Source organism: Carettochelys insculpta, chromosome 4, assembly GCF_033958435.1.
Source record: "Carettochelys insculpta isolate YL-2023 chromosome 4, ASM3395843v1, whole genome shotgun sequence".
NCBI lineage: Eukaryota > Metazoa > Chordata > Testudines > Carettochelyidae > Carettochelys > Carettochelys insculpta.
The window spans coordinates 51,531,101-51,546,433 of record NC_134140.1 but is presented as its reverse complement, the minus strand read 5'-3'; the positions used below and the strand labels follow the sequence as shown (position 1 = coordinate 51,546,433).

Below are 15,333 nucleotides of genomic sequence, written 5' to 3'. Positions count from 1 at the left end.
CCAGGTGGTGGAGCACACATTTGGCCGCCTCAAAGGGCGCTGGAGGTGTCTCCTCACCCGCCTTGATGCGGGCCCCACCAACATCCCCCAGATTGTGGGTGCATGCAGCGCCCTCCACAACCTCGTCAAGAGCAAGGGGGAGGTATTCTTTCAGGACTGGGCTGTGGAGGCTGGCAGGGCCGATGTGCAGCCACCCGCTGGCCCCAGTCGCCAGGTGAACCCCGAAGGGATCCGGGTCCGGGAGGCCCTGCGGGCCCAGTTCGACAAGGCCGCGGGGTGAATGCTGGCAGGCCCCCCACTGCACCCCCTCCATCCTCCACAACACTCCCTGCCCCTACGCCCACACCACAGAGCACCCAAGAGCACAACCCCCCACTTTTATTGTAAATAAAAACAGACATGTTTGTCGTGAAACCAGAATATGTTGAACTCTTATTATTATCATAACTGTTTACAGCCAGAATAAATATTATATATATTATATGTATTATAAGATAAGATGACAGGCAAAAAAAGGGGAAGACAAGGAAGGGGAGACCTATTTACATGCGGGGGCAGGTATCATCATAACAACATAACAGGTCAAATACAAACTATTTACAAAAGACAAGTGAAGGGGATATATACAAAGGGGGGGGGGCACGTCCTGGGCCCCACACCCCCTAATGTCCAGCGCTGGGGGTAGGCGGCCGTGACCCGCGCCTCGGCCTCAGCCCTGGCCGGGGCTGGCTGGGGGCCGGGCGGACTGGGAGATATGGCCGGCGGGTGTCAGCAGGCCCCAGGTCCCCCTCGCCAGAAGGGCCCTTGGTGGCGGATGGTGGTGTGACAGTGGGTGGAGCAGGCAGGGTGGGCAGAGTGGCGGCCAGCGTGGCATGGGGGCCAGGTGGTCCGCGATGCGCTGGAACGTGTGCATAAAGGCCCTCCTGGCCAGCGCCCGCTCCTGAACTTTGAGGCGCCTCTCCTCCACCCGCAGGCGCTGGCCCTTGTCCCCCCACCCCTCTGCTGCTGGTTCCTCATCCCTGTCCCCGGGAGATCTGCTGCTGCTGAGTGTCCCACTCCCTCTCCCTGGGGGACCCTAGGTTCCGCTCCCCCCATCCCCAGGGATGGGGCGTGGCACTCCTCTGAGGGACATGCCACTGCTGTCCTTGGGGCCATGGTCATCTGGGCATGTGGAGGGCCCTGGTCATGTCTGTTACCCCTGCCCCTCAGCCCCGGGGGTGTGCACCGGGGGGGGGCGGTACATACCTGATGGTCTGCTCCCACGGTCGAGGGACACCCGGTGGGCGGACGGCCTGCTGGAGCTCCGTGACAGGATGTTGATCCGGAGCCCCCCATCGCTGGAGGAGGATCCCCCCCTCCTCCTCCTCCCGTGCTCCAGGGGTGAGCTCCTGGGGGGGCCCCTTGGGTGCAGGGCTTACCTCCAGGGCGGACTCCGCCTCCAGGGCCTGCTGGGGCTCGTCGGCCGAGGTATCAAGAGTGGCCGGAGGGGAGGTGGTGTGCCGGGGGCCCAGGATGGACCTGAGCTCCCTGTAAAAAGGGCAAGTGACGGGCGGCCCCAGATCGGCCGGCCACATCACGGGCCAGGGCGTAACTCTGCCGCAGCTCCTTCACCTTACTCCTGACGTGGTCAGGAGTGCGGGCAGGGTGACCCCTGGGCGGCCAGGCCCTCAGCCAGCCGAGCGAACGCATCCGCGTTCCGCTTCTTGCTCCCCATTACCTGGAGCACCTCCTCCTCACTCCAGAGCCCCAGCAGGTCCCGAAGCTCGGCCTCCGTCCAGGAGGGGCCCCGCTGCCTTTTGCCAGGCTGGCTGCCAGGCTGGGAGCCCTGGCACCCCTTGGGGGGGGCCCTGGGGGCGCTTGGGAGGCTGGCGGGTGGCCATCGCAGCGGGGGGTGGGGTGTCTGTGGCTGCAGAGGGGCGTGCAGGCTGGCCGTGTGGCTGGGCTGCCGCCTGCACGCGCTCTCAGCTTCCTGCACAGGAAGGCAGGGGGCGGGGACCTTTAAGGGGCCGCTGCACGCGGTGACCATCGAGCTCAGGGGCTGGAGAGAGTGTCTCTCAACCCCTCAGCTGATGGCTGCCATGGCGGACCCCACTAGTTCGATGTTGCGGGACGCACAGTGGCTACACATGCCCTACTTCGATGTTGAACATCGAAGTAGGGCACTATTCCCATCCCCTCATGAGGTTAGCGACTTCGATGTCTCACCGCCTTACGTCTATGTCAACTTCAAAATAGCGCCTGCCACGTATAGCCATGGCGGGTGCTATTTCGAAGTTGGCGCGGCTACTTCGAAGTAGCCGGCACGTGTAGACGCAGCTCATGTCTCTCACCCCCCAGAGACCTGTCCCAGCACAGTGCTCTACTCAGTGGAAGCTGCACTTCTAGAGTCTTTGGAGACAGCTTCATGGCCCATTGAAGGAATGCTAATCCAGAGCTGAGTGCTGTGGACATGGAGAGAGGGAAGGGAAGCAGACCAATCAGCCCACAACCCAGATATCACATGCAGCCTCCAGCATCCACTTGTTAATGTCCATATGCTTCCCCAACAGCATCTACCCCAGACCCAGAAAACCAACGTTGTCTTTTTTTTCATGAGCCTAATTCCATGATCTTTTGCAGTTGCAATAGAGTTAGGTGGATTGTGGCAAGAAAACACAGCAAGTTGAATACTAGGGTGGGAAGAGGTTGAGAACCATTGCATTATATCACACTGTCTTTTGTAAGATTTCTGTCGTAATATCAGGAGATATGGCTAAAGATAAATTTAGAAGATTATTGTGGATTGCTATTTCTTTTTCAGCAGCAAACAAGGCTGAACAAAGGCTGTCCAGCTGAGAACACTGTTTCTAAAAATGGTGTCTAAAGATGTTTGAGCAAGCATTCTTGAAAGTTTTCTCTTCAGCTGAATGTGTTAACACAGTGAGGTTTCACAGCATAGCAGTGGCACTGACTCAGATAATTCATGTGTATTCCACTAATACCAGCTGTATTAGTGAGGCATAATGATGGTTGTGATTTATGGGTGGTAGCAGTTCAGATGTTTAGGGTTAACACCGTGTCCAATGACAAGTGTTACGCTGTTAGGAGCAAGTTGTGCTCCATTGGTGTGAAGGACCTTCTGGCATCATAACCAATATGGTTCTGCTATGCAGGAGGAAGGATCAGGCTCTAAGAAGGCTGTATGCAGAATGTGTGTCCTCTGTAAAGTAGCTTAGCTCCACAGCCCCTATTGAGCCATAAACAAGAGAATAAAGATGGGAAAACTTAAGGCTAGGAAAGGAACCAGAGATAGAGCTGAAGAATCTGATGTTACATAAGTCCTCTGGTCCCTTCTGATCTATCTCTGGAAGAGGATAAGGTAGTGGCATGAGGATTGCAAAGACGAGTCTACAGTTAAGTCAAGTAATCTTTGCAAAGTAGGTCTGTTCTTGTTCTGCTCTCCGGGGAATTGACTGCTCCTTCCCTGAGGGAATTCTCAGGGATCAGCCCATTTAAGAAGGTTTGTCCTGTGTTTTTTGTGCCGTTATCTACAATCACGTTCAATGCCATGAATCATTCTTTGTCATTCACAGGATACGGGGAATAAGATCTGGAAAAGTTCCTGTGGAAAACCCCTCTTTTCTTCTCCCCACTGCAATGAGCAATATGTGTGTGTTGGATGTGTGGATGGGAATGTGTACTGTTTTAGCCACTCAGGAGAAAAGGTGAAAACTGTTAGATTATTCAAATTTTTTACATCACAAAGTCTTGATTTGATTTTTCTTAGTAATAAATCAGTTTCATAAAACTGTTATGAGAATTTCACTGGTTAACATACACTAACTCTGGTTTCAGCTGACTAGGTTAATAAGTATCAGTATGTGCCTGTTTTTATAGACAGGTAAATTCTAACAGTAAAGCTCTTTGCCCAAGGCTATGCCGCTTAGTCCAAGTACATCTTCCTTTTTCTTGCTGAGGCTGGAGTGAGAAGGAGTTGGCATTAATTACCACCTGATTGATGACCCAATTACCAGATCTGAAATATTCCAGGAAAAATATGATAGAGTAAAAAATGTAGCACCCTGCAATGTTAAACTTTCCGATCAAATGCAAAATGGTGAATCCTCTGCAGTTCTAGATCAAAGTATTTTTCACTTAGTATTCAAAGGAAAAGATAAATAGCTTGCTTTTGACTGTGTTGAGTTTGCCTGCCCTGAAGTGTTAGAAAGCCTGGGCTAAAATTTAGCTTGTATAGAGCAACACTGACAAAGAAGGCTGAAAGACTGTTTTCTTGGTACCCTATGGCTACGTCTACACAAGCCAAAAACTTAGAAATGGCTATGCAAATGGCCATTTCGAAGTTTACTAATGAAGCGCTGAAATACATATTCAGCGCCTCATTAGCATGAGGGCAGCCGCAGCGCTTCGAAATTGACGCAGCTCACTGCTGCGTGGCTTGTCCAGGCGGGGCTCCTTTTTGAAAGGACCCCGCCTACTTCGAAGTCCCCTTATTCCCATCTGCTCATAGGAATAAGGGGACTTCGAAGTAGCTGGGGTCCTTTCAAAAAGGAGCCCTGTCTGGACGAGCCGCGTCAATTTCGAAGTCCAGTGGCCGCCTGCATGCTAATAAGGTGCTGAATATGTATTTCATTAGTAAACTTCGCAATGGCCATTTGCATGGCAATTTCAAAGTTTTTGGCTAGTGTAGACACGGCCTATATATCTCTAGCTCGTTTAAGCTCATTTTGTGCTTTGAACATACTGCCTTTTTTCTCTGCATTCTTATGTTATTTGTTTATATTCGTCCTTCATAGTTTGATCTAATTTCTACTTTCTGTGGGACTCTTAATTTGAGCTACAGGTTTCTTGAAGATTTCCTGAGTAAGCCCTGGTGGCCTCTTGCCGTACTACTTACCTTTGCTACACAGTGGGATAGGTGGCTTTTGTGCCTTACGAATGTTTCTGAGGAACTGCCAACTTTCTTGATTTTTTTTCCCCTCTAGACTTCTTTCCAGGGGATCCTATCTACCAAATCCCTGAGTTTGCTGAAGTCTCCCTTCTTGAAAAGCATTACCTTTATTTTGCTATTTTCCTTCCTGTCATTCCTTAGATGCATGAGTGCTACCATTTTATTATCATTTTCACCCGAGTTGCCTTCCACTTCCAGATTTTCAGCCAGTTCCTCCCTATTTGTCAAAAGTGTAGCTTTCTGCAACTTGTAAAATAAAGTCTCCAGTACATTCCAAGAACTTGGATAATCTCTGCCCTGCTATACAATTTTTGTAGTGGATGTCTGAGAAGTAGGAATTCCCCATCACCACTAAGACCTTTGTTTTGGATTCTTTTGTCCTCACAAATCTGTATCCAGATATGCTCTTTGCTTTCCTCAGTAGGCAGACACCATTTCTGCCTAACAGTCCTCTTTTCCAGGACATCATCCCATGGTCAAGAAAGCCAAAGCCCTCTTGGCAAACACCATCCTCGCAGCCAGACCACAATGCAGTTCTCTGACACCCCTACCTATTCTTGCTTTGACCAGAGAGAATACAGCCTTCACCACCAACTCCTTCATACTTATTGTGAGAGCCCTGTAGTCATTTCTTACCTGTTCAAGGTTGTGCTTTGCAGTATCATTTGTGCACACATGGATAAGTAGCATGGGGTAGTAGTCAGAAGGCCAGATGATCCTTGACTGTCTTGCTGTGGGAAAACTTCTGCTGTAATAGCCTTAAGGTACTTTTGTATGCTCCCTAGCCTAGAGCTTTCACATCGATGAATAGTTTACAGGAAACTAGAGGGGAAAGGCAGCGTATTGTTGGAGAGAGAGAGAGAAGCTTGCAAGCTTACTTAGCGCTCTTTAGTTCAGCTGTGTTTATGCTTGAAAGCTTGTCTCTTACTAACAGAGGCTGGTCCAATAAAATCTGAACTTACCCATGTTTTCTGTGGAATATTTTGGGACCAACATGGCTATACGAACATGGCATTACAAAAAATTCTTGTCTGAGTGAGTGCCTGCCTAATGAATACCTGCATGGAACTTGGGTTACAAGTATTTTTCTAGCTGTGTGTTATATCCAGCCAATGCCAGTTCCTACAAGATGATGCAACATGTGTGTCCTCTTCTGTCAACAACTTGTCCCTAAATATTAAATAGATAAGTAAGTTGCTGGTAAGCTGGATGATCTGCAATAATGGATTAATTTTTAATATTGTTCTATAGGTTTGGCAGTTTTCCACTCATGGACCAGTCTTTTCATCTCCATGTATGTCAAGTTTAACTAAGCAAGAAATATTTTTTGGCTCTCATGATTGCTTTATCTACTGTTGTAATTTGGAAGGTAATTTACTGTGGAAATTTGAAACCACTTCAAGTGTATATGCAACTCCATTTGTTTTCGATGGTCATGACTTGGAGAGTGAAACTCTACTGGCAGCAACATCCACAGATGGCAAAGTGTGGATCCTCAGTGCTAAGAATGGATTGATAGTGGGCTTCGATAAACTTCCAGGAGAAGTATTCTCTTCCCCTGTAGTATGTGGAACAAAGCTTGTTGTTGGCTGTAGAAATAATTACATTTATTGTCTAGATTTGTGTACCACTGGGACAAAAAAGAACTACTAGCATGTGTTAAACTGCTTTATCTCCAGTGTTTGAATTTGAAGGTTAAGAACGTTCTTGAATTGTACTTTGAAAAACTCAGGCCTGCAAGTTGCTGCCTACCTTGTAGCCCTTATACTTTTGTAAAAATGATCATGTTTGTAAACTTGGTTAGTTTAATAATTTTGCACCAACAGACATATCTACACAGCAGTAACCTGGAGCAATGAGTTTCAGAGGCTGGGTCAACAGATTTGGGCTCATGTTGGCCTGTCTTTAGCCCCATCGCTCGAGCCAGTTGAACTTTGGCTCTGAAACTTGCTTCTGCAGGTTTATTATTGCACTATACTGATGTACCTATTTTTCTTGTCTGGGCTAGGAAGAATGTGTGGTTTTCTTTTTTGCGTATGTGCTGTTTAAATATGATACTGCTTAGTGACAATGGTGTGTAATACTTCTTAAAAACATTGCATGGTCACAGTCAACATTAAATTCCCTTCAAACATGACCACTGAACACATTTTTAAGTCATTTGTGTCTTCACTAGATGAACATTGGTGGTAGTTGGCACATTTTCTAATAGAGAAAGGGCACTTAGATGCAGAGCAAGCATTAATTGAGTCTGAATTTTGGTGTTATCGACTTCAGTGATTAAAATGTTGGTTTCTAGGACTGTTCTCCAATTTGTCAAGGCTGCTTTTAATTCTAATCCTGTCTTCAAATGTGCTTGAAACTCCTACAAGCTTTGTGTCATCTGCTGATTTGATGTGGATTCACCACTGCATTTCCAAGTCTTTAATGAATAGAAACAGATCTAGGACTGACCTCTCTCCCAGTGTGAGTGACCAATTATACTTAAAAGCATAGTTATTGTGCACCTTACTTTGTATTAATGTCATCTAAACCCCATTTTTTTTGTTTGCATGGATCTACTGAAAGCCTTGCTAAGATCAAGTTATGTCACTACTAGTGCTCCCTTCCCATCCTCTAGACCAGTCATCTTGTCAAAGGAGGAAAATAGGTTGGTTTGGGATGGCTTGTTCCTTTAAAAAGAAAAAAGAAAATCCACATTTGCTATTCTTTATAATCCTCCTAGTGTCTAGCTAATTACAACTTGATTGATAATCTGTTCCAGTGTATTTTCAGATATTAAAGTTATGCTAACTGCTTTACAATTATCTTGGTCATCTTTAAAGATATTACTTTGTTTGCCCTTCTTCAGTCCTCTGGGACTTCCTCCATGTGTTCTTGAAGATAATTGCCTAATTGTTCTGAGATTGCTTCAGCTAGTTCCTTCAGTACACTGGCATGAATTTCATCAGGTCCAGCGGATTTGAATACAACACATTCAATTTCCTAACAAACTGGACAGAGTAGGTAAGCTTGTTTTTTGTCAAGCTACAAAGTGTTGAAATATTAATACTTTGCAATTGTATAGTATTGTAATGTATAAGGCTTTGAATACAATAACACATTTTAAAACATTAATAAACATAGTATAAAATAGCTAATTGGCATGGATTACTGTGCAATACTCGATTGAGTCCAGCTGTGAATTCATATAGCTTGTAGTGACTTTCAAAGCTAAATGAACAATTCATAAAAGTGAACTGTTGACATATATTTTCATTTATTTCTATTCAGTAATACCGGCACTGGTGTGAATTTGTTGAATTTAAAATTTGCAATCTCTATCAAAGCTGAAAGGTGCATTTTGAATTCAGGGAGCATCTTTCTTGTTACAAAACAGGTGTATTTTTTATTGAAATAGAACAACTTTTTTCCAAATAATGGACCATTTACATTAAAATCTGACCATCAAAATATGAATAATAGAAATTACACTAATGTATCCCTTTATCATTGATAAAAACACTTAGCAAGACAGCTGAAGCACTGAATGTTCTATTTATAAAGTAAACATGACCTATATCTTTAACAGAAGGAAACAGTGAATACATACATCACCTGATAATTTTGACTGGATTATAATTTAATAGGCATTAAAATGATATTAGTATAAGAAACAATTGCACTTTAAAACATTTGAAAAATTAAAAAAAAACAAAACCCACAATTATACATTTTTATAATTTTGTACATTACTATATGAACATTGAGGTTAATCATACATAACCTGTTCAGAAGAAATGGTATTTTGTGCATATAAATTACAAAAGAGAGACATTCTACATATTCATTCAGTTCTTAAAACATTTTAGCTGATTTCAGTAAATTCAGTGGTGATATTTTTACAGCAATCTCACAATTTGTTCAGGAAAAAACCAAGAAAGCTAAAGCCAAGTAATACTTCACAGGTGTTTAGTGCAAATTTTTGTTGATTTTACATGAAATGTCAGTGTTGAACAGATCCACTTTAGAAGTGGTTCCAAACAAGTACTGTACATACTGACTGCAGAATTTAGTAGCTGAGATACTTCTGCACTTGTAAAAACTTTGCCTTGATTCTTTCATTTAAACCATTTGTTGTGTGTGCTGTAAATGTGTCCAGTGTTGTTTTGGTAGATCAGTTCATTTTGTCATGCACAATAGCACCTACAAATAATTTAAACATGCTTTTCGTTCCTTGAGTCTGTTGTTTCCTCTACCCTTGTGGAAGGTCTGTTCTCTTGCTCCCACCAAGCTAAAATCATGGTGGTTGCATTTAGCGCCATTTAGAGTTACAAGAACAATTCTATTGCACACTTCAAAACCCAGATAGGATACCAATATACATTTAAAAGTGCTACTTTTGTGGGACTAATTAAACACACAATTATGGGACAAATCGCATAGTTCTCTCACTGAAGACCGTATGAGTTGTTTTCATGGACCAGGGAGCTTGCCTGTCCTATGTATAAGAATTTTAAATACTTGATGTGCTAGGAACAAGGACAGATTTTAAAGATCCTAGTTTAAATATGAACAATGATTGCACAAGAGCCACAAAAACAAACCTGTTTTCTGTTACACCCTCTATAGAATATAATGTGTCTGTTTTGTTTGTGCTCTTAACTGTGCTGCTGACCCTTCGCTTCCTCAATAAGATGCAGTCTAGTCAATAACTTTTTGCTTACTTGCTTTCTTAGGTCTTAGACCAAGGAGGTCAGTACACGGCTCATTGTTTTCTGCTTTATTTACAGAGTGCTCCCTTCCTTATGCAATGCACGGTAATTTGGCAAAGGGAAAGTAGTAACACGAAGCTATACAGATACATTATGCTGTGGTAATAAAGATTCTCTGCTCTTACTAAAATACCACCTCTTAAAATGCTGTAGACCTAGTATATGGCTCAAAAGAAAACAGGTAGTTAAACAAAGGGAGCAGTTGCAGCAAAATTCATTGAAAACACCTGAATTTTAAGATCATGGTTGTGTTTTGTTCATGTACTATGTGTAAAAAGCCATTTTTTAAAAAAACTAACTTCTTGGGTAGAAAACTTAAGGATGCTAATGTTTTTATTTCATTTTGAAAACTACTTGGAAAAAAGTTCATCTGCAACAATCTTCAGGCAAGTAAACATTTTACTCAGTTTCACAGCTGGGTGGTCTAGTGCAAGGAAGTTGTTCATGGAACAGATTGAGCAAAAATATTAAACTTATTTAAAATATGGTTTCTGACTTATCACCTTGTCCTGAGGATCCCAGTGTTTTGGTTTTCTGATTTTAATCTTTTAGGTCCCAGTCCTACAAATACTTACTTGTGAAAGTCAGCAGTCCCTTTGAATTCAAGGAGACTTCTTAGGCATGTAAAGCTACTCATGGACAAAGATTTTTTTGGAATAGGGCCTTAGACTGCAAGTACTCTACGTACAATTATGCCAATAATTGACTTTGCCTCTGAATGAAACACTTTTTATATCCCTCCTATCACTTTTTGTTTGGCTGCCATATGAATGTTAACGATAATAATTGGAAATGATTTACTCTTTTTGAGGAGACAGGTAAGCAATTTCATTGCATCTTTAGGATGAAAGACAGTAGTGCCTCAGTATTTGGTGTGTACTATCACATGCTATCACTTCATTTGCAGATGGTAAGAAATCTTCCAAAATGCCTTGGGTAAGGAGAGGTTTTCAAATTGCAAATAAAGTGCATCAAGCTGAATTCAAAAACAACCATAGAGGAAGGAATGTGCATTGTACATACCAGAAGGCTCAGCAATATTTTCTTTGTCTATACCAGGGGTCAGTAACCTTTCAGAGGCAGAGTGACAAAATTTGACCTCTGTGTGGTCTGAGTGCTGGTGATACCTTTTAAGGTCACTAATAGTCCTACTTACAACAGCTTAATTAACAAATAAAGATACAGAGTGTTACTGTTTAGGTGATGGTAGCTTTAGTTGGTCTTTTGTTAATCCATAGATGGCATGGCTTTGAGCAAGCTTCCACCTGCATGGGGGAAGGTGGGGTGGGGCTGAGCTCCTGCCTCATGTGCTGCTCTTAGCATTCATGCCAGGGGTTGCTGACCCTTGGTCTACACTGAGAGAGCCAAAAGCTCAGACTCAAACACAGAGTTTTTGACGTGAAGTTCTGGCCTGTCTTTTTATGCTGCGCAAAAGCAAAGTTTCACATTTGAGCCACCCTGAATTTTGAAAAATTGGATCTGAGCTCTGTGCCTGGATCCATGCACTTTCATAGTTTTTCAATGAAAAGAGCTGTATGATGTGGGCATACAACTATAGTGAGCTAAAGCAAAATGAATGATCACTTCAGCTTTTAATGTTTCAGGGAATGCATTTAAGTTTTGTTCCATTTCTTTTGTTATGTGTAAAAAGCTGAATCATTATAAAGGGGAAAACAAGAAACAAAAGTAAAGAGCAAAAAGATTACATTTACTTAATGATTTGTGGACAGTCACTCCAGGCTTTTGCTTTCCTCTTGGCTAGGGCTAGCCAAGCTGGTTCTGTTGATGCAGGGTTAGCATCAGGAGTAGAGAATCTCTTGGTAACCTCTTTTGCTAATGGAGTTGATGGAACGGAATCTGAAATCTCCACTGTTTATTGATTTGGGAGAGGGAAGAGAAAAACAGATGGAAAGTGTTACACTTAGAATAAAAATGAACAATGAATTTTGCTGTGAATGTGTTCACAATATATATCTTTGAAACGCTATTTTATATATTTTGAAAAACAAATTAATTTGGCCCACATTTATGTTTAAAAGTGGCCATTTAAAATGGAACTTGAGTGTATCGTTCTATTCCAAAAAGTAACTCAGTGAACATGGACTAGGGCATAATTTTTATGGTCTTAATTGTTTTCCAAGCAAATTTGTTCCGTTTGCAAATAAATCCACTCCTTTTAGTCTTGCTGTAAATTCTGGTACACTCCTTCATTACACCCCGACAATCAAACTAATTTTTCCTCCTTATCTATAATGAATAACCAAGTTTCTGCAGCACAGTTCTGCTTTGTACAGCCCCACTGTCTGCAAATTATGCCCTCAGTGACACCTGTGCAAATCGAGAACCTAGCTTTGCAATTTCTGTGTAGTTCTCAATTCTGCTGTTACTCTTTAAGTAGGAATAGAATCCACATCATCTTACCATGGCAGCAAGTTGTCTGCAAGTTTAACAACTATCAGTAACATGTGTACTAAATTAAAGTAGTATCTCTGAATGTATACAAGTGGCTGGTGTGTTGAGTAAGAAATTGCCATTTAAAGTCGGTTTTCAGAGGAGTGTAATGCAGAGACCGGATGACAGCATTATTAAATATTATAGTGATGGATGCTATAGAAAAACTGTTGAGTCTTTTTCAGATCTTACTCTGTGACAGATCATCATCCACCACCCACCCTTCCCTCCACATTCATATATCTCCCCCATTGCAAAGTATGACACCATTGAAATTATGATTCTGTAGATTTTTACAAATCTGATGACATTTCCTTTACCTTTCTTTTGCTACCTGGCCCTCAAAGTAAGATTTTACTATGCTCCAGTGCTATAACTCTATAATCCATGTATGTAATGGTACAGCATCAGCAGCCCTATCCTCTCCCAGTTCAATCTTGACCTAAAGGGGCCATCTCTAGTTTGCTGTCAGTGCTGCCAGTAAGGATCAGCTGAAGGGGGCACTTCTTAGACAGGTGTCCGCTATGTAATAGACTGCATCTACCAATCTTGAGTAATATAGTTTTTAGAAGAATCTGTAACTAGGGGGAGGGGGTGATCAAACTTGAAAAATCCCGTGGGGGACAGGAGACGGTGAGCTTTTGTGAGAAACAATGAATAGTCTAAAAACCGTCTGACCCACTTTTTTTGTCAGTAGGAATTCTATAAGCTTGCACTGGTGGCATAGAATTTGGAAAGATGATTATTTCAAAGGCTCTTTAAAGAGAAGCAGACCATTTGAACTATGACTTTCCCCACAGTCTGCTTTAAGTGCAAGTCTGGAGTATCTTGGTTTTCAGCTAACTTTCCAACCTTAATGATACCTATTTTAATATCATAGAGTTCCAGTTTGGGACTTTATATCAGATCACTGCATGGTCAACCTTCATCAGCCAAATAGAGGTCTATATTAATAATAAGATACTGATGCTTACTGTATGTTTGTATTTGATCTCAGAGATAGATAATCTCTAAGGTGACATCAAGCTCAATATTGTGCCTTGAGACAGTGAATTTTGATCAAAACAAGAGAGAGGTCATCCCACGCATGATTACCCTATTTCTGAAGCCATTCAGAAACTATGTGAAAAATCTCTACATTATGAATAGCAAAAGTAATTTTTTTAATGTAAAACTCAGGCTTTGCGATATGGGGGCTCAGCTAGAGGTGCAGAAAAATAATTAGCCTCCAATAATATAATTATGAAAACGTCTAGCATATAGTTGCTGCTAGTTTAGAGGTAAAAGTATTTAATTATTCAACCAGCAAGATATAGTCGTTGGTATATATTGGCTGACTGGTTAATAATGTTACAGTATTCACTATTGCTGATCGATGAGGAAGTAGATAATACTCACTGAATTACTTGATCAGTTTTCAGACCATTACAAACCATAATCCTTGGCATGTAGTAGTACAAGGTACATAGATTCTGATTTACTTCTACTGAGAATACATAAATCAGTTATTATGTAACTTAGCAACATTACCTCCGCACATTTTTCTCCAAATAGAAAGTGAGAGGAAGGCTGCATCAGAGCAATTCTAACCAAATAGCTTTGGGCAATACTTCATATTAATTATTAAAAATTATAGTATTTTACATTTTATGCATTATCCATTCATTTTAGCGATAATGATGCCTTTTCATATTTCTGAGGCTAAAACGCGAATAAGGAATCCCATTACATTTCAGCTTTAATTTATATTATATTACAGACTATTATGAGCTACATATCATCAGTAAAATTATTCCTGGTCACTGTGCCATTGCCCTGATCAGCACAACACTTGTTTTATATCAGCTAATTGGTCTCTTCTTTATACAGAGAAGAGAAACAGGCAAGGACACATGAATGCTTTGTGGAGAAATATTTGACGAGCCCAGGATAGCCCTAAGGTAGCTGGAGAAGCACATACTAGAATACAGATGGCTAAGGCACACATCACACACAACCACCTTCATATTATGCTGTGGATTTCGAAAGGGCATCCCCTGTAATGTTTTGTAAGTTATTTCAACAGAATTAGGTTGGCCAGTGGGGACTAAACAGCTGCTTAAATCATCCCATACAAGGCACTTAGCATCAGACCCACATTTTTTTTAACTGTTTCAAATGAATGACACCCTAAATTTGTAACTAGATATTCTTATCCTTTTAATTTTGCTCTCATACTTTCTTTTCTACCCCCAAAGAACGACAGCAAATATTTTCACCATCCTGAACAACGGAATAGTTTGTGAAAGAAAGCTAAATTTTTGAGTTAAAAATGGCAAGATTTTGAGCTTCCAGTGAAATGCCTTAAATACAGACCCACAAAAAGTAATATTTATTTTTCCTTTGGAAATGTCACCAGCAAGCAAGTCCATTGCCCCATTTCCCCTTGCTCACTCATTTTCATGAGTCTGGACAGGGTCTTGGGGGAGGGTAAGCCGGGTACGAGTTTGGACTGCATGATGGGGCACCACTGTGGGGCAGAGGGCTGGCATGTTGGAAGGGGAATGGGCTCTGGGCGTGTGGGCTCTGGGATAGGTTCAGAAATTAGGGGCTCGAGGGTGGGAGGATGCAGGAGAAGGTGAAAGTGGTGGTGATGGGGGGCAGGAATTGGGGGTTGGAGTGCAGGAGAGGAGGAGAGCTCTGGTATGAGGGAGGTGGGGCAGGCTCCAGGCAGCACTTAGCCAGCCAGCTACTGGAAGTGTCTGGTATGTCCCTGTGGGTCCTAGGCAGAGACACGGGCCATAGGTCTCCACATGGCACATGAGGTCCCTGCCTGCAGGAGTTGCTCCCAGAATTTCCATGGGCTCTTCCATAGCTCTAAACCAATGGGAGAGCTGTGGAGTCGCTGCTCAGGGCAGGAGCAGCATGCAGAGTGCCTTCAGTGCCCTGTGCCTATGAACCAGGCATGTCATTGCTCCTGGGAGCTGCGCAGAGCCAGGGCAGGCAGGAAGCCTGCCTGAGGTCCACTGCAGGCTGCCAACCAGACTTTTAACAACCCAGTCCACCACCAGGATCCCTTTTCCATCAGGCATTCCAGTTGGAAACTGGCTGCCTGGTAACCCTATCATCAGCCCTATGTACCAAATCTTGAAATAGAAGTTATGAGCTGAAAGCACTGTGAAATCCATACTTATAGGCTCT

At 42.8% G+C, this 15,333-nt stretch overlaps 2 protein-coding genes across 14 annotated transcripts in view; one reads left to right on the top strand and one right to left on the bottom strand.

Annotated features, from left to right (window-relative positions):
- The window catches only part of AASDH (aminoadipate-semialdehyde dehydrogenase), a 67,078-nt gene that overhangs the window by 39,245 nt on the left and 12,500 nt on the right, over nucleotides 1-15,333 (top strand). For 6 of the 13 annotated variants that reach the window (XM_074992814.1, XM_074992813.1, XM_074992812.1 and 3 more), the window contains 2 exons: nucleotides 3,573-3,704; nucleotides 6,200-7,954. The exons of 4 other annotated variants lie outside the window; for them this stretch is intronic. In XM_074992814.1, the coding sequence (XP_074848915.1) occupies nucleotides 3,573-3,704; nucleotides 6,200-6,601 (534 nt within the window). In that variant the 3' untranslated portion in view covers nucleotides 6,602-7,954. Of the gene's footprint in view, nucleotides 1-3,572; nucleotides 3,705-6,199; nucleotides 8,417-15,333 lie in introns of those variants that run through there. 3 more of the 13 variants (XM_074992811.1, XM_074992816.1, XM_074992822.1) reach the window with 3 other exon arrangements.
- Nucleotides 8,476-15,333, bottom strand: part of CRACD (capping protein inhibiting regulator of actin dynamics) — a 101,149-nt gene continuing 94,291 nt past the window's right edge. The window contains exon 11 of the mRNA XM_074992807.1: nucleotides 8,476-11,571. Coding sequence (XP_074848908.1) covers nucleotides 11,411-11,571 — 161 coding nt within the window. The 3' untranslated portion in view covers nucleotides 8,476-11,410. The remainder of the gene's footprint in view (nucleotides 11,572-15,333) is intronic.